The sequence below is a fragment of the Argiope bruennichi genome, chromosome 9, assembly GCF_947563725.1.
Source record: "Argiope bruennichi chromosome 9, qqArgBrue1.1, whole genome shotgun sequence".
Lineage (NCBI taxonomy): Eukaryota > Metazoa > Arthropoda > Arachnida > Araneae > Araneidae > Argiope > Argiope bruennichi.
Window position 1 is genome coordinate 76,691,697 of NC_079159.1, and position 22,820 is coordinate 76,714,516.

Below are 22,820 nucleotides of genomic sequence, written 5' to 3' on the forward strand. Positions count from 1 at the left end.
ATATCAATTTACTATTGTCAAACTGTGTCAACACTTTTGAAACTTTTCTTTCTTCTTCCTTTAATTATAGTGTTACATTTAATGAGTTATAAATTATGTCTCGCATAATTATACTTTATTCTGAATTATCTTTCAGAATTTTTTTAAATGATAGAAATCTTGGAAATAATGCATTTTTTGTTCTTTGCAGGCCTTGAGCGGATTCCTTCTGATCCTGACGTGCGACGGAGAAGTCTTCTACACATCACACACAGTCGAGACCTACCTGGGCTTTCATCAGGTAAGCAAGGTTTTTTTCCCATTCTCACCCAAACCATCTGTCTTCATGCAGTTGTGGTTTGAAAGTTTCAGCTCTGGCGCTGTCCTCGTCATATGATCACGGTGCACAGTGAAGAAGTTGCAAAAGCAATGATAGCATTGTTTCATTACGAAATATTGACTTAAGTAATCTCTACTAAATCAAAAAAGGAAAAGTAATTGAAGCTAAAAAAAGGACCTATTAATATAGAATTAGAGACACTGATCATGCTATTTTTTTTTTAAAATACTGAATTACACTGTAAGAAAGATTATAAAAAAATATTTAACTAGCTTAGTTGTCAAATAACTGATATATCCAGAATAAATATATTAACTTTGAAAAAGAAAAGTATTAATTTCTTGATTATAGTATTTTCTTTTTAATTAATATCTTCTGGCTGTGAATCCCTACATTAATGTGAGGATGCTTGGATGTTTATCAGACTTCGTATATACAGTAAAATATTATATGTAGAATTAAAATGCAGAGCTAAACTTCCATTCTTACACTAGCACCTAGTGTTCTATTTATAGAATAATTCTATTTTTCTCTTTTTAGATAAACAGGGTGCATTCTCCCCCCCCCCTCTTTTGCCTAACAATTCAATAAGTATACCCAAATTCCTAAATAATGTTCAACTGATATATACTATACATAATCGACATTTTGCTGTCACAATGTCGTTTATATATGTGTGTGTGTGCACGCGTTTTAATCTATTTGCAGTATAATGCAAGGAATTCAAAAGAAGTTTTTGTTAGGTTTTTGCACTTAATTTTATTTTTAAAATCTTTTAGTGTATACATTTAAAAAAAGACTTTTAAAATGGTTTTTTTCCCTTCTTTTTCCAAATGTCGATCATTTTTCAAAAATAATACACCAAAAATGAAAAAAAAAAATTGGTATTTAATTTTACTTTATAGTTTTTTTAAAATCCTAACAGCATAATTTAAAATAAATTTACAAAAATCTGTGCTTTAAATTAAACTGGGCTGCTAAGAAGTTAAACTCAATCAAGTATCAAGTTTCAAAATAATTGAGAGTGAACATTTTGACAAGTGTTTCTATTTGGTATAGAACAGATAAAAAAAACAAAAAAACATCTATTCTGAAGTTTAAAGAAAACATCAAAATTTTATTGCAATGGAATGCATAACTCAATAAGGTGAACATTGGGGTCCATTTTCACTATCAGCAAATCATTTAGTACTACATCCGTCGGATTTTTGTACGAGGCCATAAGTAAGGCCATTTTGTAAGAGACTTGCTTCGAAAAATAATATTTGTATGGGATATAAATGTTATATCTTTTAAAAGTAAGATAGGAAGAAATTGTCGCAAAGCGTCAAAGCATTAATCCTATAATAACATAGCAATATGCATAAATGAAGCAACTTTTATTTTGAATATTTCGACATCTCGAATGTTTCAAACTTATTCTTTTACCCACATCTCAATACCACTCCTGAAATCCTGACTACAAAACATGTCACAATTCTAAGGCAAATATAGGGAACCCCATGAATGAATGGATACATCAACAAAAGAAAAATTACCAACGCATCTTTCATTCTGAACAAAATGAAAGCTCTGAGTTCCACGTTATATTTATCAAACTCTCGACATCAAGAATGTTTTGAACTATTCTTTTATCACATTTCTCAGTATCACTTGCGCAGTCTCTCCGAAATGGGTTCATTAATAACTTACGCAAGACGCGCTGAAGTGATTCACACGGGATCAGTATGTGTGCATTCGCTCTACGAGTGACGCGTCATCCTCGTTCGGTCCCGCCCCTTTCACCCCCTCCCGTCAAAGAAAAACATTCGCCATTTTTATTCAGCTTCCATCTCCCTCCCCTCCCCCTTCTCGTAATCATTCCGGTGGTAGAAGGAGAGGGGGGGGGGAGGTGTTCGCGCGGGCGAATCCCGTAGGCTCCGCTGTGAACCAGGAAAAGATAGACGTCGAATCATTGCATCATCTGAGTAATGAGGTTTTGCCCCGAATAGGGTTGCCACAGCCAGGGTTTGAATTTGGCAAAGTGGAAGCCAATGATGCGGATGCTTTTCGTGGCTATGGTCATGAAAATGCATTCAACGGATTATTTGTTTTCTATAAGCTATGTTGTTTAATCTAGGGCTGTGGAATAATAGAATCTTTGTCGCAAATGAGCATGCGCTAATTGAATTTAAAATTACCGGTGAGAGATTTCTTGGAATTCGATTTGAAACTGAATGGAAGCATCAAAGAAAAGAACTATGTTTATTTGAATCTTTCAAATGAAAAGTTCTATCTATTAAAGAAAAAAAAAAGACTCAAAAGATAATTAAAACCTGATAGAATTAAAATCATTTAAAAGAGATGCATGGAATTAAAACTATACGAATGATCTTTCCTCAGTTTTTCTAAATGTAAAATGAAAAAATATATTCGCATATAGATGTACTTCAAATGTAAAAAGATATATACGTATATATTTTAGCAGAAAATAAGAGGTTATATTCAACCCATTTTTCAATCGAATTTCTCAATTATTATCAGACGGAATTCAATTGTGCTAATAAATAAATTAATTAATTAAAATTAAAAGTTTCCTATGATCAGGTTTAGATAATCAACAGAAAGACCTACATTTTGAATTTTTCACTAACTCATCCATACTAAATAATTAAATGTTTTTGAAAAATACGTTACATATTCATCCTTTCCTTATCTTGTTATATATGAATACATGATTACTAAAATTTTATGCACTTAACAGCATGCAACATTCCCCCCCCCTTCATTTTATTTTTCTAAGGACAATGTCACGACATTATATTAAATTTTAATTAATTCTCACTGTTCAACTTAGAGTAAAGGGGTACTTATATTAAGAGTTTTCCATTAAAAATATTGAAACCATTACTGCTATGAAAATCAAGCTGGAATAATTAAATGTTTGAGTAAGAATCGGAAATCCCCTTGATATAATGAAATTACAATTTGTAGATTTTATCAATTCTTATTTAGTGAAATTTCGCCATAGTTTTCGCCATTTTTTTAAACACTTTTAGTAAATTTTTAACATACGTTTTAATATTGATAATGAGTTGTTCTTTATTAAACTCATTGTCAAAGCCAGAAAAATAATATATTGCCTTTATAATAATTGAACGTAATCAGCGCAATCATAAACAAAACCTGAAAAATAGACTAAATATTAGTGAATTCATAAAGTTGTATGAAGGAAAATTCCCATACTACATATTTAAAAAGGGCAAAGACAAAATATCTGCAAACGTAATTGACAACAAATTGATGGGGGGGCAAGTTTCTCTCATTGGTTAAAGCATATTATAGCATTTAATTTTTGTTGGGCATATTTTTAAAGGAAATCTGGAATATCAACTAATCGAATCGAATTGAAGCAATCGAAATCCTATATATTAGTTTTGTATTTTCAGTTATTTTTTTCTGAATTGTTGATTCTTTTAATAATAAGAATGCAGCAAAATTATTAAATCGTAATGGAATATTAATTGGCGTGTAGAAATATTGAAAGCAGGAGATTGGTGTGGATTCCTTATTTTATTTGCTGCTTTATGATTATAAGAATTTAACGAGATTTGAACCCCTAGTTCGAAGAATCGTAATATGGAAATATTTTAGCTTTGATTCGTCCATCCTTATTCTACTCTTAAAATTACTCTAAATAGTACAGCAGTATTACTCTAAATATTAATATTACTCTAAGTGTTTTAGCAATGGTATATATATATAATATCTTCGCTAAGCAAATGAGTAAATATCCAATATATCTAAAACAATGAAAAATTATATTAAAAAATATAAAATTATAAAGAAAATAATATGGAAGTAAATTTGACTAAATTTCAATGCTTTTTTTTATTCCCCCTCAATTTTAAGGCAGTGAAAAATTGACTTTTGTCCACTAACATGTTTCAAAACTATTGAGGATTAATGCAAATTTTGATTAATTTTTAATTAAAAATGTAATTAAATTTTTGAGAAACTTTCTTAGGGAGTACCTACTAACCAAAGAGTAATAACTGCATGCCAAATTTGGCACTCTCTATCCAAGCGGTTTGCTTTATAGAGTGTTTTGAACGATTTCACCACTTATGTCACAATTTACTCTTGTATCATTTTTAAACATTTAATAAAATGCACAAAATTATTTTTAAATGGGAGTTAATAGCTGAATTCCATCTAGCGAAATTAATGATAACTTATAAATACTTTTCCCTGATAATGAATATATATTTTTAAATTTCAACAAGAACAAAATGAACGTTCAGATTCAAAAAAATATTGTTTATTTAGTACTAACTATTATTTAAGGTTTCTTAATATATTTTGTATATATATAATTATTATTTGTCTGACTTATTTTCCATGACAGGCAACTTCCCATATTTTACTGAGAATTGGTCTTTTTACTCAAAATCGTATCTTCCTCTTTTCAATAGAATTGATTCTCCTCGTGTCACAGTCATAAAACGTTCGTAATTTCACCACATTATTCAATGCAATTACACTTTGTCTGACGCTCTGCTGTAACTTAAAATTACATTTAAATAAAGGATTAAATGAACTGCTACTGAACACTTGATGTGTCACGTGAACAAGAATTAACAGCAATGTTACAAGATATATTCCTTTTCTTGTTCCTTTGAACTAGAAGGTTTTTCTGAAATGTGTGTTAGGCTCTTCATTTTATATCTTGGGGAAACAACAAACGTTGAATAAAATTTTATTTGCTAAGATTATTTTCTACAAAAATTCAAATAAGGAAAAGAATTTTCCTGCCAACAGAAATGAAATAATAATCAAAAATAATTTGAATTAATGTTATTAAATTGCTTTATTATTGTTTTATATGCCCACACGATGTAAAATAATAAATATAGAAATTATTTAATGCCCACTCATAACAATAATTCGTTTAAATTCTTTTAATTTATGTATTAAAATATACTTATAATTATGTATTATTGTAAACACAAAAGCGTGTAAAAATTTTTTAAGCTGAGCACTAAAACAATTGCTTTTATTTATTTAATTTATAAAAATTTAGGAAAAGGATAAGTTTTACAAAAATTATTCTAAATTTTTTGTCAAAATATTAGAAAGCTGGAATAATTTACATTCAAAAATAAAGTGTTCCAAATAGGTAAATCTAAACTAAATTCTGTAATATATTCAGTAAGAAATATTTTTGAATTAATTATAGAATTTAAATAATTGAATTTAAAATTCTTAGTTATTAATTGAAAATATATTAGTTAATAACTATTAATTATTTCTCAAATATAAAATAAAATAAAATAATCCAATCTAAAGCTTATTAAAAGCTAGAGAATCGTTAAATAACAGGATTTCCTTTAAAACAAGCATTTTAATGGCGTTTAATTATATACAAAATAAAAAAATGTAATAGAAAATAGGTTATTACGATTATATCTATTCAATAAAAAATGATCACAAAAAAAGTCATTTCAGTGACGTTCATATTATATCATGGGAAATAAAAGATGGAAATATTAATAATATGGAGAAAGTAAATGGAAATATTAATAATATGGAGAAATAAATGATTCTGCGTCTAATGTAAATCTAAAGTAAAATCGAAAGCTTGTTATAATTGGATGGTTATTGTGATGTGTATTAATTACGAATCAAAATATATATCAAACACACATATTACGAAACATATTGGTACTTAACACTCGCTTCAAAATGCTTCAAATGTTAGTTTAATGTCTGTTAAATGAAATAAAATATACTATAAGAAATTGCCTGTTAAACAAATGCTCCTCCCAGATTTTTTTTCTTTTCATACATTGCTTTAACAAGAATGTTTTAAGTACTTCGCATAAAAAAACTGAAAAATATTTCTGCGTATCAGATTCACTTTCTTTATCTGGCATTGTAGAACAGTTTTTCCCACAAGAGTACACTCTAAGCAGTGAAGCTAATTTGAGATGAATTAGAAGGTGGGAGCTTCTTTATTGTTTTGCTTTTATTTTACTACTGTCTCTCCTTCCTTAGTAAAGTACTTTTGTGCAGTTATACATTATTTAATCACTAATCATTCGCTGCACCTTTCATTAATACGACATTTGTTTATATAATTTACTTAAAGAAGTGTCTTAAATCTTTCTTATCTTTATAAAAAAAAATTACTTTTAAAAGTAATTTAAAGATGGACTTTCCTAAATTATCATAAAATTTAGTGAAATTTAAATCACTATTTCTTTTAAAATTTGAATGGATATGATTTAATTTGATTTATTCATTTAATGTCTGTTAGATACATTAGACACGTCTTGTAATTGTGAGGCACAACGAAACGGCAAATACTGCAATTAACAACAAAATTAAATTAGTAATTTTTTTCTTTCCAAATTAACTAATTAAATGTCGGCAGTTGTATTTAATAATTAATTATACATTTAATACCTACAGGGCAACTTTTAATGACAAAAAATTACTTTTAGAATTTTAACATCGCTTCGTCTGTATTTCGAAAATAAGATATATCCAATAAGATGAGCATTTACAGTTTATCATTTAACCTTTATAAGAAAAAGGTTTTAACATTTGTAAAACATTTATGGATTCGTTAAATTCTTGCTATTTAGCATCAAGAATTCGAATAATTTCAATTTCTTTTAATTTCTTTCTCGTTCTTCTATTGTATATTTACAACCATAAAATTGCTAAGTTCCAACATGGTTCCAAATTCAAATGTTCAATATTTAAATAACGGCAAAATCGCATGCATGAAAATAAATTATTAAGTAAAACAAACTTGCTCATTTCTATATAGATGTATACTGGAATTTGTTTATTCAAATTAAGTAATAAATACGCCATCGCATTCTTTGTTTCTATTCAAACCTTCTTCGTGTATTTGTTTATAATTCACCTTCAGATAATCGCACTTACGGCCCTACCTGCACTTACAACAATTCCCGACACAAAAGACAAAAGAGACACCTGCACAACATTGTGCTTAATAGATCCCCACTTGTATGCATGACCCCGGCATGATAGATGGACACCCAAAACTAATCCCGAATCGTTTAAATTTGTGGAGGCGAGACCTCTTATCAGGGCTTATTTTTCTCCTTCCTTTCTCACCTCCACTTGCACTTCCAATCAACACTAAAAATCTCATCCCTTCGATAATTTCACCCCTTTTCTTACCACCTTCCTCCTCCCCTCGCCGTCGATTCATTAATTAACCTGACATAACAGATAATTAGTCGGCCACGCTGGAAACTTGGCGCTCCAACGTTAATGAGGTTATCAATAACTCCGCTTAGCCCATCGGTTTCTGATGCCAATCTTCCCCTCCTCCTTTTCCAGAATATCTTCCCCCTGAATGATGTACCATCCCCCCCCTTTCCATCAGCCGCCCTCCTATCTTTCCATCCCTTCCTCCCTTCACACTGCACCCCGCCCTCTTCTTGGAGCATCTTTCTCTGATTTATGGCCTCGCACGGTTGCAATATTTGTAGCGCGATCGCTCTTTTTTTGGCGGTCTTGGCGACATTGTGAATGATGACTTGAGGCTTTGTTTTACACCCAGTCACCTAGTTTCTGTAGTCTACTTTTTTTCTCCCCTTTTCTCGTTGCACAACAATTTCTAATCCTGTCTTTGGTCCGTGAGAAATGAAGGCTGTAACTTTAACCGTGATGTATGATGGAGTATATCTATCGTAGAATTTTGTGTATACGGATCCTTAAAAATTTTTCTGTTGGAGTTTTATGAAAGTTATTAACTGCAGTGTCGGGAAGACGTATCGCTGTTTGAAAAATCCAAAGAAAATTTTTAAATGTTATAAATTATTTTCTTTACGTTTTGTCATCTTTGTGAAAAGAAAAGGTATTTTAAACTGATCCACAACACGAATCTGTTATATAAAAAGAGAGTATCATAATTTTATATTCATTATTTTTGTGAGATGAATAGAAGATTAGAAAATAATTTTACATGTATATTTATTTGGATATGATTAAATCACTTAAATTCTCATAAACTGAAACAAATATACGAATATATTTTTCAAAATTATGTTATCGTTCTTTGGATATGATTAAATCACTTAAATTCTTATAAACTGAAACAAATATACGAATATATTTTTCAAAATTATGTTATCGTTCTTTGGATATGATTAAATCACTTAAATTCTCATAAACTGAAACAAATATACGAATATGTTTTTCAAAATTATGTTAAGTTATCGTTCTTTGGATATGATTAAATCACTTAAATTCTCATAAATTGAAACAAATATACGAATATGTTTTTCAAAATTATGTTATCGTTCTTTGGATATGATTAAATCACTTAAATTCTTATAAACTGAAACAAATATACGAATATATTTTTCAAAATTATGTTATCGTTCTTTGGATATGATTAAATCACTTAAATTCTCATAAACTGAAACAAATATACGAATATATTTTTCAAAATTATGTTATCGTTCTTTGGATATGATTAAATCACTTAAATTCTCATAAACTGAAACAAATATACGAATATATTTTTCAAAATTATGTTAAGTTATCGTTCTTTGGGTATGATTAAATCACTTAAATTCTCATAAATTGAAACAAATATACGAATATGTTTTCCAAAATTATGTTGTTATCGTTCTTTGGATATGATTAAATCACTTAAATTCTCATAAACTGAAACAAATATACGAATATATTTTTCAAAATTATGTTATCGTTCTTTGGATATGATTAAATCACTTAAATTCTCATAAACTGAAAGAAATATACGAATATGTTTTTCAAAATTATGTTGTTATCGTTCTTTGGATATGATTAAATCACTTAAATTCTCATAAACTGAAACAAATATACGAATATATTTTTCAAAATTATGTTAAGTTATCGTTTTTTGGACACGATTAAATCCCTTAATTCTCATAAAAGGAAACAATTATATGGATATATTTTTCAAAATTATGTCAAGTTATTGTTGTATAATTATAAGAAAGTATATTTAACTAACGCAACAAGAAAGATATTGTTTGAAAATACAATAACTTAAAAAAATGTAAAAGAAAAAACAAAATAATTTATAAGTTATTAATTATAAACTTTCAGTCAACTAATTCTTTCGAATATAGCAGCCGTACAATAAAATTTTTATTTGGAAAGTTATACATATTCGTGCCAGATTTTATTAATTCTAAATACATCTATTAAATACCAAAATACTGCGAAAACTATTCAAAATGTTCAAACATTTCAGCAATAGTGAAAATGAATAGCTTTCCAAAACTATGGTCTACTATAATTTAAATTATAGTTGTACTATGAATTCGACTATTTCCATAGAGGAATACCAATAACTTCATTTTCTTGAATTTCATTTTCTATCACAATTTTCATTCACTTAGTTTATTTCTTAGTTAATGTTTTTGTTAACATCTAAAGAAATCTTCACAGAATGTAAGAAAAATCTTCAAAAATTATAATATAAATATTTCAATTCGAAAAAGAAACTTTTTGGATAAAGAGCAGATAACGAATTCTTCCATCAACGGCTATTTGATACATATAAAAATGAAACCCAAATGAAGAATGAAGTTAACCCTGCAGTGCATCATGTAGCCATTTGTCTACAAGTTTATATTTCCATTTATAAGCTTCACATGGCTGTTCCAAATGCCAACATTGAGTAATTGGGGATCCTTTTTAAATGTTTTTTTAATAAATATTTGTAGAAAAGTTAGATATATAGCAATCGAGGTAATAGAATACGAATTAATGTGGAAGTTTGAAAAAATACCAAAATGGCTGTGGTGTGAATAGTTCTAACATTAAAAATAGATTTTTTGCATTGTAAAAAAGTATATTGGTAAAAAGATACTTTTATTTTTATTACAGAATTGCTATAATGTGATTTGTGTCACTGAGATATTGTTTAATTCATAATGTAGCCATTTAGAAAAATTTAATTTTTTTTAATTTCACGAAAAAAATAATTTTTTTTAATTTTTTTAAAAATAATTTTCTTGAATTATACACGTCTATTCAAAACACAATTATATGCAGTTATTTACTTTTTTATAAAATAAAAATTCATGCTTTAGATTGATATTATTTGTATATTTTGAGCAAACCAATGTATCACCTACGGCGTAATAAGGAATAATATGTAGATGGAATCAATAAATAAAATGTAGTATTATTATTTTTTTTTCATAGTCACGTTTTTAGAAGTGGATAAATTGTTTTCAAAAGCATCTTTCAATAGAAAACTATTTTTGTGTGTGCTGAAAATTACAAATTTCATAAACTTTATAATCTTTAAAGATTTAAATAATATCTATAAATTGTGTATGTGTGAGGCAACATGCATGGCATCATGATAATGCAATATGCATTGTGGCATCAAAAAGAAAAAAAATATCATTTAAAATACTCTATAGAATAAATGGTTGTAATTGGAGTTATCAAATTTAACAACCAGTTATTACTCAAGTAGTAAATGCTCGTCCCTCCCCCAAAAAAGCTATTTTTCAAAGTTTTAATTAGATTTTCAAATGAAAATTACTCTAAATGTTAACATTTTCTTCAATAACTTAAAAGTACAATTTTTATACAATCTTAAAATTCCAAAAATTAGCTTTTCAGTAATTTTCACTTGTATTTCAATGCAATTTTTTCGCAAATTTGAATAGATTTTCCAAAATATTTTAAAGTAGATTTTACTAAAAAAAGCTTTTAATCATTTCAGTAACTGAGTTTATAGATTTGCGTTGCCACAACAAATATTAAAAACTTTTTTTATGAGCTCATTATCTTTGCTCTCAATAAAACTAAATGTTTATAAATAAAGTAGATACAAATCTAACCTAAAACATTATCATGCTGGAATGTTTTTGGTTAGAAATTCGAATTTCCTTTAAATTTTTTTTCTCTCATATGTGCATGCAACTTTAATATTTATTGGCCTTTATAAATCAAGGTTTAAAACCTTGTCGTAAGTTAAAAGAAAAAATCACGGACGTCATTGAATGGACAACTTAAAGCTATTTTCTCCTACAACGTTAGTAAAAGTAAGCGTTAAATCAAAGTTACTATTAAATCGAGTATCTTTAAACTGGGGGCTGATCTTTTTTTTTTTAAATAAATAAAAAAAATGCTATTTCGCTCTCAGATCAATATCGATCCAGCGCCCCCCTGCGGCACGATAATCATAAGCAGAAGCCGTCGAAGTCTAAGCAAATATTTCTTTCCGTTGCCAACCCACGACGATAAAGTCATTCAGAACCAGAATTCGGAGCAATAACGAATGCGTATAAAAATAAGCGCTCATAAATGAAATCTTCAGATTAAAATAAAAGACCGGCAGTTAAAAAACAAGATCACGAAAAGGGGTTTGGGGGAAAGGAAAGGAAAGGCAATCGTAAAAATGGCGTGACTGAAAACTATTTCATTCTTTTCGTCTGGCATCGGTGAAGTAAAATTGGGCCTACTCTTGAGGTTTGTGCTACGCCAGTTTACCGTGTAATCCACGATATCGCCCTTTCACCGTCATCTCTTGCAGTGATCTACGAATGATGACTCCAATACTATGAACAAAAAGAAGGAGGGGGAAGAAAGGATAATTGGGATAAAAAAAATAAGAATTTATTATTGGGCTTGTGATAAATAACCTGACATTATAATTAGTATTATTTTTAAAGGTTCGTTAAATAATCTACGAAACAAATAAGCTTAATTTTTAAAAATGCTTTTTTATTAGTATGTTAAATTATAAAACCATCTTTATTTTAATTATCATCTCATTTTTAGTCCTTAATTTATAATTCATGATTATAAAAATCATGTAGTTTGGAAATCAAATTTTTCTCAAATTTTGCCGTAGAATGCCACTAGATTGGAATAATAATTTGGTCATATTTAATCGATTAACTGATAATCATGTTCTGAAAATATTAATATAGTACATTATCATCGAAAATATAAAATGTGTGGGCAAAGCTTCAGAATTCTAGAACATCAAGAAATGAGTGTTAATCTATTAGAAAATTTCGTCCTTACAAACATAAAAAAAATTAACCTAAATTAAACTTTGTTGCAAATTTTCTGAATATAAATACTTTCTCTTATTTAATATATAAAGTAAAGTAAAATCTCTAAATATCCTTTCAAAGTGGTAACTTCGACAAATAACCACCAGGAATTTTCTATTACATTATCACAAACTAGACTGTTTTATATTCAGTTTCGTCGTGTCACGATGAGAATCGAGAATGAGTTTTGAACAATTTTTCGTTTAGTTGACTGAGTGTTGGCTTCCAATTTTAATACAGATCCATAATTTAGAATGTAATAATCACATATTAAAATTTATGTCTTTAGTTTTCGTATTTTTGAGTTACTTCATTCCCATTCAAAAGTACAGACAGAAACCCTGATAATGGAATTGGTGCAAAATCTGAAATTCTGGCAATAAAATTATATGACGAATTTCATGTATCCATATTTGAGTTATTATTTTAGTATACACTCTGGCGGACATACTGACAGAATTATAAAAAAAAAGGGGGGAGGCACTGATTTCTTCTACATTTTGACAGTGATCCACATTTTTTATTTTAATGCCAAATTTCTTTAGTCCAATTCCTTTGGTTTTTGAGTTATGAGACAGATAGAATGCAGACAGAAATAATTCCAAATAATATGTTTTTCGGACTCATAAAGGTATGAAACGTGGAGATTAATGTCAACATGTCGAATTTTTCTCACTATTACAATACTGTAATCATAAAAAACTCCTGTAATCGTAAAAATTAAATAGGCTGGAATAGAAGTCATATTAATTTAACTCTATGGCATCTATATTCTTTTGTTAAAAAAAGGAGTTATATTCTATTTTTGCAACGTTGTACTATCCTTAAAAAAACAATCTTTATCATAAAAAATGTATGAGCGATTACATATAAAATAATTTCCAAACAATGTCAATATCGATTTTCATTGTCGATAAAGAGTTCTTTCATTTTTTTTAAATTCATTAAATCCATTCATTCAGTCATTTGGCTTTGTACTGTACAAAATCGTCTGACAATCAATAATAATGCTCAAGATTAACCTTTCATTTTAGCATAATAATTCTTATCATCTAGCATACAATTTACGAGTGCCGTATAAGTTGTACAATGCTTCATGTATGATCAAAAAATAATTTGAAACACTTAACAATGCAAAGTGTTCGAGTTACAACTCTCAAAATTTGACACATCTTTATTTCCCGTGTTAGTCGTTGCTCATTTTTCAAAATTTTAATTCGATTTTCTTAATTAAAAATAAATCGAAACGTTAGGTTTTTCTTTAATAACTTCGATGTATATTACTGTACAAAGATCATTTTTAACCAACTTAACTTTTTTTTAAAAAAAAAATAAGCTTTTTCGATAATATCAACGTTATTTCGATAAAAAAAAATTCTCCAAATTTAATAAATTTTTTAAAATAGTTTAAGTATTTTTATAACAATAATTTTCATTGTTTCTGGGTTCTTTCTTATGAGCGCCTCGGTTATATTATATGCATTTTTTCAGGAGGACGTTAACGCTGCACTATAAATAAAAGTATAATTTAAATACAGAGACGAAAAAAAAAAAAGACAATCAAGCCTAAAACACCATCATTCTACAATGTTTTGGAATGGAGGTTCAAATCTTTTTCGAATTTCTTGTGTTATAACACCTCGTTTTTTTCTCTGTGTTTTATAGTGTACATAATATAATACAACATTCATATATAAATAATGTGATTTATTGAGTATGGTGCTGGAGATTTTATCTTTTAATGCATATAAATGCAACAGAGATAGTTTGCTCTGAATGGTACAGATCAAAAATTTTACAAATAAATGGATGAAATGGAATGAAATGGGTTCCTAACAGAGAAATCCTTTCAAGGATACATAGTTTTTTTTTTAATTTAATCATTAGCAAAATTATTTAATCACTATATACACGCAATAAACACCAAACATAAAAGGAAAAAAAAGATTTTTGATAAAACAATACATATGAATGCGAATTCGAATTTAGTTTCAGAAATTATAAAATGTGAAAATCTTTTTCCTAGACAAATAATCACAATGTGTATTTTAAAAAATCCTTCTCTGGATGTAAATCACAGGTTTAAAGAAGATTTTAATTACACGAATATTTTAAATCCAATTTATATTTAAAGTAACGCTTGCAACTGCACAAAAATATTTATAAATAAAACGAATCAATAATGTTTCGTTTAGAAGAGAAGCTCCTGAACTTTTAATTCTTCATCTTTTGTCTTCTTCTCATAAACTAAATATCTCATAGAATTATCCGTCATTCTTTCGAAAAGTTTTCCATTAAAAAAACCCAAGCAACTCCATCCTTTACCTCATCATCAAAAATTAAAGTTAAAAGTTCTTAAATCCCACGCGACTCACTACTATGTCGTCATCTTGTTTGTGCTGCAAAACCTTGACACATGCAGCGACGCCACCGGCAGAACCAGAAAGCTAGCGGGGAAAAAAAGCGCATCTCCGAATAGCAAGTTTGAGCTTTCTAATTAACGGAGTTTGCTGTGCTTGTGTTGAGGAAGCATCTGGAGGTTCGCCCACGGATCTGAGTGTTGGCTCATCAATCTTAGGACAGGGGTGCGATGGATTGCAGAAGTTGCTGTTTTTGGCACTTCATTCGTTGGTGTCGATGAGGCGGGAAAAGGGTACTCTCCCGATCGTTATTCACTTTCGCCTTTTTCAAAAATTTCCCTTTTCGTTTTCAGGAGGAAACTGAACTCCTGAAAAGATTCTAAATTTATTTTGATAGAACAGAAAGAAAAAAGTGCAATCCAGATTCTTTACAGCACATCTCCCTTATCTTTTTCTAGTTTAAACTGTAGTGCTCGCTTTCCTTACCTTTTGGAATAAAAAGATCGAATTCTAAAAATATTGCTGGAATTTTGGTCATAATTTAACGAGTAAATATTTACTATAAAAGATGTTTTATGCTCTTCCTTTGGCTATTTTTAAAGTTATATCTCTGCTTTGAAGCCCAAAAGAATATTAGTTAATATTAAAATTATTATATTTCATAAATTAATATTAAAAATTTGGACACTCGTGGAAAAATAAAAATTCGATAATCTACTGAAGACTATAATAAAAAAATTTTAAAGAAAGAAAATGAATAAAGTGCTAATATTTACCTAATATTATTAAATAATGCTATTAACTTTTAGTTTCAAATCGGATACAAAAATATAGCGTGCTATCTGTGTATGCAAAATAATTAGGAAACCCAAAGAACCAGTTCTTCAACTATAAATTCAATTTTGCCAATTATTATTTCATATGAAAGTTCAACACCCCTAGATGTGTCAGCAATGGTGGCCCGTTTTTCCTTCCTAAGTTCGAGAGAAATCTGAAAACTATTACTTGTCTGTACATTCTTTACAAGAAAAAAATATCGAGAGTCCTCCAGCCGCAAACACTCCACTGATTTCACCAATTTTTGATTCATTTATAATCTTATGATCCCTAAATATGTCATCAATAGCCATCTGCCTCTCCCATCAGCTCCCGTTTTCGTGAAATACATTATAACATACATTCATTATACACTCACTGTGCGGGGGGGGGGGGACACGGCAGAGTCTTTTGGTATCAATCATTGCATCTATTATGCCAATTTTTATTTCTTTGAAAGTTCATGACGTTTAGATACGTCATCAATATTAACCTATGCCCTCCACTTCATGCTTTCGTGAGATATCGCAAAAGAATCATTGGCAATTTTCCAGCCTCCGCAACTGGACCAATTTCACCATTTTTCTTACATAGATGACGAGTAGAATGCTCTATATTTCCTACGGAATATACATCATATATATTAGAATAGTACTTTCATTTGGTGCAATAAGATCTAGTTCATCAGAGTTGAGTGACATTACTAAAATATTGCTATCTATATCACAGGAAAACAGTTTACCGCTACAAACGTTTATTTCTAAAGCTTAACATTGGTTAAGCTTCATAATGTAGAGAAGAAAAAAAAAAAGGAATCTAGTCCTCAGTGACCTCATGAGTTAAGATATGCCATACTTGAGGAATATGAATTGGAGGATGAAAATTTTGGGTTATATTTTTTCGCAGTACTTAATCAGCATTATTTAGAAATTGGTAGGTCGATGTGTGCTATAGAAAATAATTTTTTTTATGGTGGTTAAACTTTTTCGGGATTTCTCCAAGCGAAACGAAATTGTAGGCCAGTTTTCCGTGAAAGACTTGAGCAAAGACAGCCTACGCCTATACATGAAGGTTAGGTTACACTTCTATTCATCTAGATGTTCTGAATGCCTTTTACCTACACAAAGTGTCTCATCTTGAGTCCTTGAAAATTATTTTCCAAATTTACTAAGCCAAGTGGGATTAGAAGCACCATTACCCAAGAAGCCCAAACCAAATTAAAAGAGTCACGACATAATTATTCTTATTGATGATTTCATAACACTTATGCCATTTAATTTATATTGTCTTTGTTTACAGCCCAAAACATGAAGAGAATTTTACAACACTTCAGAAATTTGAAATGGCAACCAATGAAATAAAATATTAATAAGATTTTAGATTTGATAGCACTTTGTGAGATCTACAGAGAAATGAAATTAAACTGATAGAATGAACAAATACAGAAAGTGAAATAGTCCTATAGGTTTGACACAATTGCAGAGGCAAGAGAAATTAAAAATATTAGAATTTAAAAATGCGAACATTATGCCCTAAGTTGTCTGTTAAATCAATGTTGCTTTTATAAAATTGTATGAATGGTTTGGAAAAAAAATTAAATTTCTTTTAAGCATAAATAACTTTTTATGATATATTTAAGATATCGTGCATTATTCAACATTTCGAACTAATCACAAACCTCTGAAGTCTTTGTATTAATACGGATGTTTTGTGACGTTTGCAAATTTTAATTCTTTAACAAAATTTTCCATCAGTTGGCATTCTCCTCTTTTTATTTATTTATTTCTTTTTTCTTTCTAGTCTGACATCTGTCATCAGAGCGTGTATGAGCTTGTTCACTCCGAGGACAGAGAAGAACTGCAGCGCCACATAATGTGGAACTCGCAACTACCTTCAGATCGGAGCGCCCTCTCTCTTCAGGAAGCTTTACTTCCAGGTAATATGACACTCTCCAGCTTATTTAGATCTCTTCAAAATTTCTCTTAAATTCTGGTCAAAGATATATTTTCCAAATAATACTTTTCACACTTATTCCAAATAATACTTTTCCTTCGTGATTTTTTTCTACCCACCTTACATATAAAAAATTCCTTAATTTAGCGTCTTACTTTATATAATTTTCTTTTCAATTTAAAACTTTTCATTTCAAATATAGTATTTCTATCATTATCTAAATCAAAATACACCCAATATTTTTAAATCTTTCCTTGTCAATACCCGCAAACAGATGCCAAAATCTTGTTATTTGATACACCATAAAGATACGATAAACATTTTGGCCTAGTATGTAAAAAGGTGTGCCTTCATCCTGTTCTTTTGTAACATGCATTTTCTTTTAATTGCTTCATTTTATATCTCCAGTGTTTAATCTTATTTAATTTACCCTGGTCTGTTATACAATTTTCTTTTATATAATTAATATTGTCTCCCAATTTCGTATTACATTTTCTATCTTATCCACATTGGTCTATTATACCATTTAAGACAAAGACAGTTTTTTTTTCCCTTAATTGTTCAATATTTTTTGCAGAAAATGCTATAATCCTATTTACACTCCACAATAATTTCATCCTCAGATGTGCAATCAATGTGTTGATCACCTTGATTCACCTTTTGTTTCTCCTTTATAATTGATTTATGAAATATATAAAGTTTACAAGTTACCTATACAATATGATATAATGAAATATCCAACAACTGGTATAGCACGGAAATTCAGAGAAGAACAGTGTGCTTAAGCATCCCCCTCTCATGTGATCACGTCCTGGTCCGCCCCAAAACAACCCTTGCATTACTTCAAAACGGAATGCTAATATAACTAATAACTAAATTAAATTATACTAAAACCATTCATAATGTATGATCGATAAAAAAAAAGTTTGTAAAATACCACATAACTAACAATGATTCTTTGCAAAAACCTAAAACTTCTGCAATAAGCTCCTCCATCATTATTGACCACTTTATGCCCCCATATAATTAAACATTTATCGACAGCAATTTCATTTGTGAATTAACGTGTTTTCATCTCACTGAGTCAATAATAAAAATTATATTGAATGCTGACTTATATCCAGAAAAATGTCTAATAGCTTCAACGAACTGTAGACAGCTTCTGCAGTGCGTGGTACACTAAAATATATTGATCTCAATAATATAATATACATTTAGCGGATTGTAAATTAATATGTCAATGGGAATTCAATTAAAAATGTCTAGTTTTTCATTCTCGGGTTATAAGACTTTGATAGCAAAGTCTTGATATCAGGATCCTTGGTTCATAAGTTTATGTCCAATGGAAAATCTATTAGTGAGATTGATAACTCTGAATCTGTTGAAACCCGTGTACTAATTCGTTAGTTTTGAATAAAAATTTCGGAAATAAAAATACTGATTCAGGTGCTGTCTTCTGTATTTGGTGCTGCCATGGTTTAGTGGCTGGGTCCGACTTTTAAGTTTAGAGGACTACAAGTTCTGCACGATTTCGCGGATGTCACGCTGAGGTTTAAGTTAAAACTACATCGTGGGTCACATATTCTTATTTTGGTGCAACATGACTATTTAGAATGCCTGTTTAGATTTTTATTAAATCTCTTGATCTCATCATCAAATTAATGAAATCCGTCACCAATAATATAAAAGCCGAGCTTCAAAACGCATTAAGGCCGCGGTGGCCTGGTGATAAGATCTCGGCCTCGGAACCGGAGGGTTTCAGGTTCGAGACCCTATTCCCTCGAAGAACCATCATGTAAGCGGGTCTAGTGCATGATAAATCCGTCAAGGCCAAACGCCCTCCCACTGGTGTGATGCGAAAGTTAGGAGAAAGGGGCGCCAACTCAGATGTCGTCCTCGTCATCTGACCGTGGTTCAAAATTACAAGTCCATCCCAAAATAACCCAAGTGTTGCTTTAAAACGGGACATCAGTATAATTGAACTAAACTCAAAACGTATCATAAAAAGGTAGTTAATCAAATCTCTATCTGGCCTGGTTATATGGGAAAGGAGTTCAGAATCACAAAATGATTAACCCGAAGAACAATATCTAAATTGATTTAAAAAATTAATTCTTGTTATCTTTATATTTATATGTAAATTGTCATTTATTTCCTAAATGCAAATCAAAGGATCTCATAAATAATTTATCCCCCTCCCCCAAAAAATAGTTTTGTTCTTAGATAAAGTAATTCTTATACGACATACCATTTTTACAGCTACCCCAATAAGATATTTTTTTTCTGTTTTCTTTTCGAACACTTCTAAGATCTACCTTTAAAAAAACTAGCTGACAATAAGTTCAAGGATGTGGGAAACAACCATTTGTAGGTCGAATCAAGGAATGCCCAAATAAATAATATAATAAGAAATAAAATGCTACATTTTTCGAAAAATGGTAGAAAAGTGTATAGAGGTACACAACCCCAAATATTTGAACTTCTCTAGCTTCCACTACATCCTTATGGAGACAAAAAAGGGGTTATCTTCTAAATGCAATCTGTATCAAAATAAGCAAATAAATGTTACCATTACTTCAAAGGACCAGGAGAAAAGTTTGTTAATTACTCGAATATATTTGTAAAAATTTTTATTTACAAGCGATTTAAAATATCCGTACATAGAAATTAAATTTAAGTTTTGAAGCTATTTTAGTTGGAAAGTTTTCTACATTTAAAAACTTTCTGAGATTCCTCATTGAAAGAGAAAATATCATAATCTTATTTTATTTGAAAGTGTATTAAGGAACACGTTTAAAAATCATAAATATGTACTTTACTATGAATTTGAAATATTCAGTGTCTTTTTATTTGTCTGTGAATTCTAGTTAATAATTTATTTTTCAATAAAGAGTGATATGAAGAATTTTGGAAAACAGTAATAATTAAGAAAAAGCAATTGCACTTTTTTTAAAAAAATACTACATAGAAGAGTAAAGAAGCTAAAGAAACCGAAGATTCTTTTATAGAAAACAAATCTTGATTAGCCAGTAAATAGGGGAAAAAAACAATTAACTTTTACAACATCCACATTTTATTTACATTCTTTAGTACAAAAGATGTTAAACATGACAGTATAAAAAAAACAATTAACTTTTACAACATCCACATTTTATTTACATTCTTTAGTACAAAAGATGTTAAACATGGCAGTATAAAAAAAAACAATTAACTTTTACAACATCCACATTTTATTTACATTCTTTAGTACAAAAGATGTTAAACATGACAGTATAAAAAAAACAATTAACTTTTACAACATCCACATTTTATTTACATTCTTTAGTACAAAAGATGTTAAACATGGCAGTATAAAAAAAAACAATTAACTTTTACAACATCCACATTTTATTTACATTCTTTAGTACAAAAGATGTTAAACATGGCAGTATAAAAAAACAATTAACTTTTACAACATCCACATTTTATTTACATTCTTTAGTACAAAAGATGTTAAACATGGCAGTATAAAAAAAAACAATTAACTTTTACAACATCCACATTTTATTTACATTCTTTAGTACAAAAGATGTTAAACATGGCAGTATAAAAAAAAACAATTAACTTTTACAACATCCACATTTTATTTACATTCTTTAGTACAAAAGATGTTAAACATGACAGTATAAAAAAAACAATTAACTTTTACAACATCCACATTTTATTTACATTCTTTAGTACAAAAGATGTTAAACATGGCAGTATAAAAAAAACAATTAACTTTTACAACATCCACATTTTATTTACATTCTTTAGTACAAAAGATGTTAAACATGGAAGTATAAAAAAAAACAATTAACTTTTACAACATCCACATTTTATTTACATTCTTTAGTACAAAAGATGTTAAACATGGCAGTATAAAAAAAACAATTAACTTTTACAACATCCACATTTTATTTACATTCTTTAGTACAAAAGATGTGAAACATGACAGTATAAAAAAAACAATTAACTTTTACAACATCCACATTTTATTTACATTCTTTAGTACAAAAGATGTTAAACATGGCAGTATAAAAAAAACAATTAACTTTTACAACATCCACATTTTATTTACATTCTTTAGTACAAAAGATGTTAAACATGGCAGTATAAAAAAAAACAATTAACTTTTACAACATCTACATTTTATTTACATTCTTTAGTACAAAAGATGTTAAGCATGACAGTATATATATAAATAAAATTATATTATCTGACAACAATTATGTCCAATACCAGGTTAGCTAGTTTGTAGAATAAAGAATCGTATCTTGGGTGATGTTTAGATAACAAACAGTTTGATATTTCTGTTTGTTATCTAAAATTATTCACAAATAATTCTTCACATATTTCAATGATTTAGTTTTTGATGAATTTCTTTTCAGCGAGCGATGCAAGATTTTCAGCGATTCTATAACCCTTCTCCAGAATATTCTATAAAATACTACAACTTTTTAACATAAAATGTAGGAGTAAACTACTATTTTCGGAAAATGTTAATTCAACTTTCTGATGAAATCGAAGTCTTTAACTGAGAATCGGTGGTAAATTCGGAATTGTTAATATTTTAAAAAAACAGAGCAAGAATTCAATTAGAAGACGTATTTTAAAGGGAGAAGCTACGTTTCATTATGTGCATGTCATTTGCTTCCTTTTTTTATTGTAAAAAAATAATAAATAAAAAAGTAAAACCGAATCAGCTTATCCTTGTCTAACATAGATTTATTTAAAGCACTAAATTCATAAAATAAATTCAGAGAACAATATATAATAGTTTAACAATAAATTCTAATTGATTTTAAAGGGTATTCCATGCTAATATGCTTCATAATCTGCCAAAAAAATTAACGACTTTACTTTCATACGAAAATAGTCAAACTGTAAACTTGGACTAACAATATAGTAAATTTACTGAATGGCTTCTAAACCATGCGAAATACAGGAATCTCCTGCTCATATCGGTCGAATTAGTACTTCTGCACACTTAACCCCATCCCAGTATTCTGCTTTAGCATTCGAAACCTGTGACTGTGTTGCCAAAATCAGCAATGCAAATTCCACCATTCTCAGGCAGACTGTGCATTTCGCAGGCAATATGTTTCCAAAGTTCCCTCCCCTTTCTTCTTCCCAGGGGATACAGATCACAATCAACCCTCGTCTATCTCTCCTATCGATTCCTTGGTCTATCTCCCACCTACAACCACCTGAACGAGGGCATCGCAAGCGCTGGGAACGGCTGCTCTGTGT

At 29.2% G+C, this 22,820-nt stretch overlaps 1 protein-coding gene across 2 annotated transcripts in view; it reads left to right on the forward strand.

Moving 5' to 3' along the window:
- Nucleotides 1–22,820, forward strand: part of LOC129985192 (uncharacterized) — a 201,813-nt gene that overhangs the window by 169,506 nt on the left and 9,487 nt on the right. For both annotated transcript variants that reach the window (XM_056095124.1, XM_056095125.1), the window contains exons 4-5: nt 191–280; nt 17,397–17,532. In XM_056095124.1, the coding sequence (XP_055951099.1) occupies nt 191–280; nt 17,397–17,532 (226 nt within the window). The remainder of the gene's footprint in view (nt 1–190; nt 281–17,396; nt 17,533–22,820) is intronic.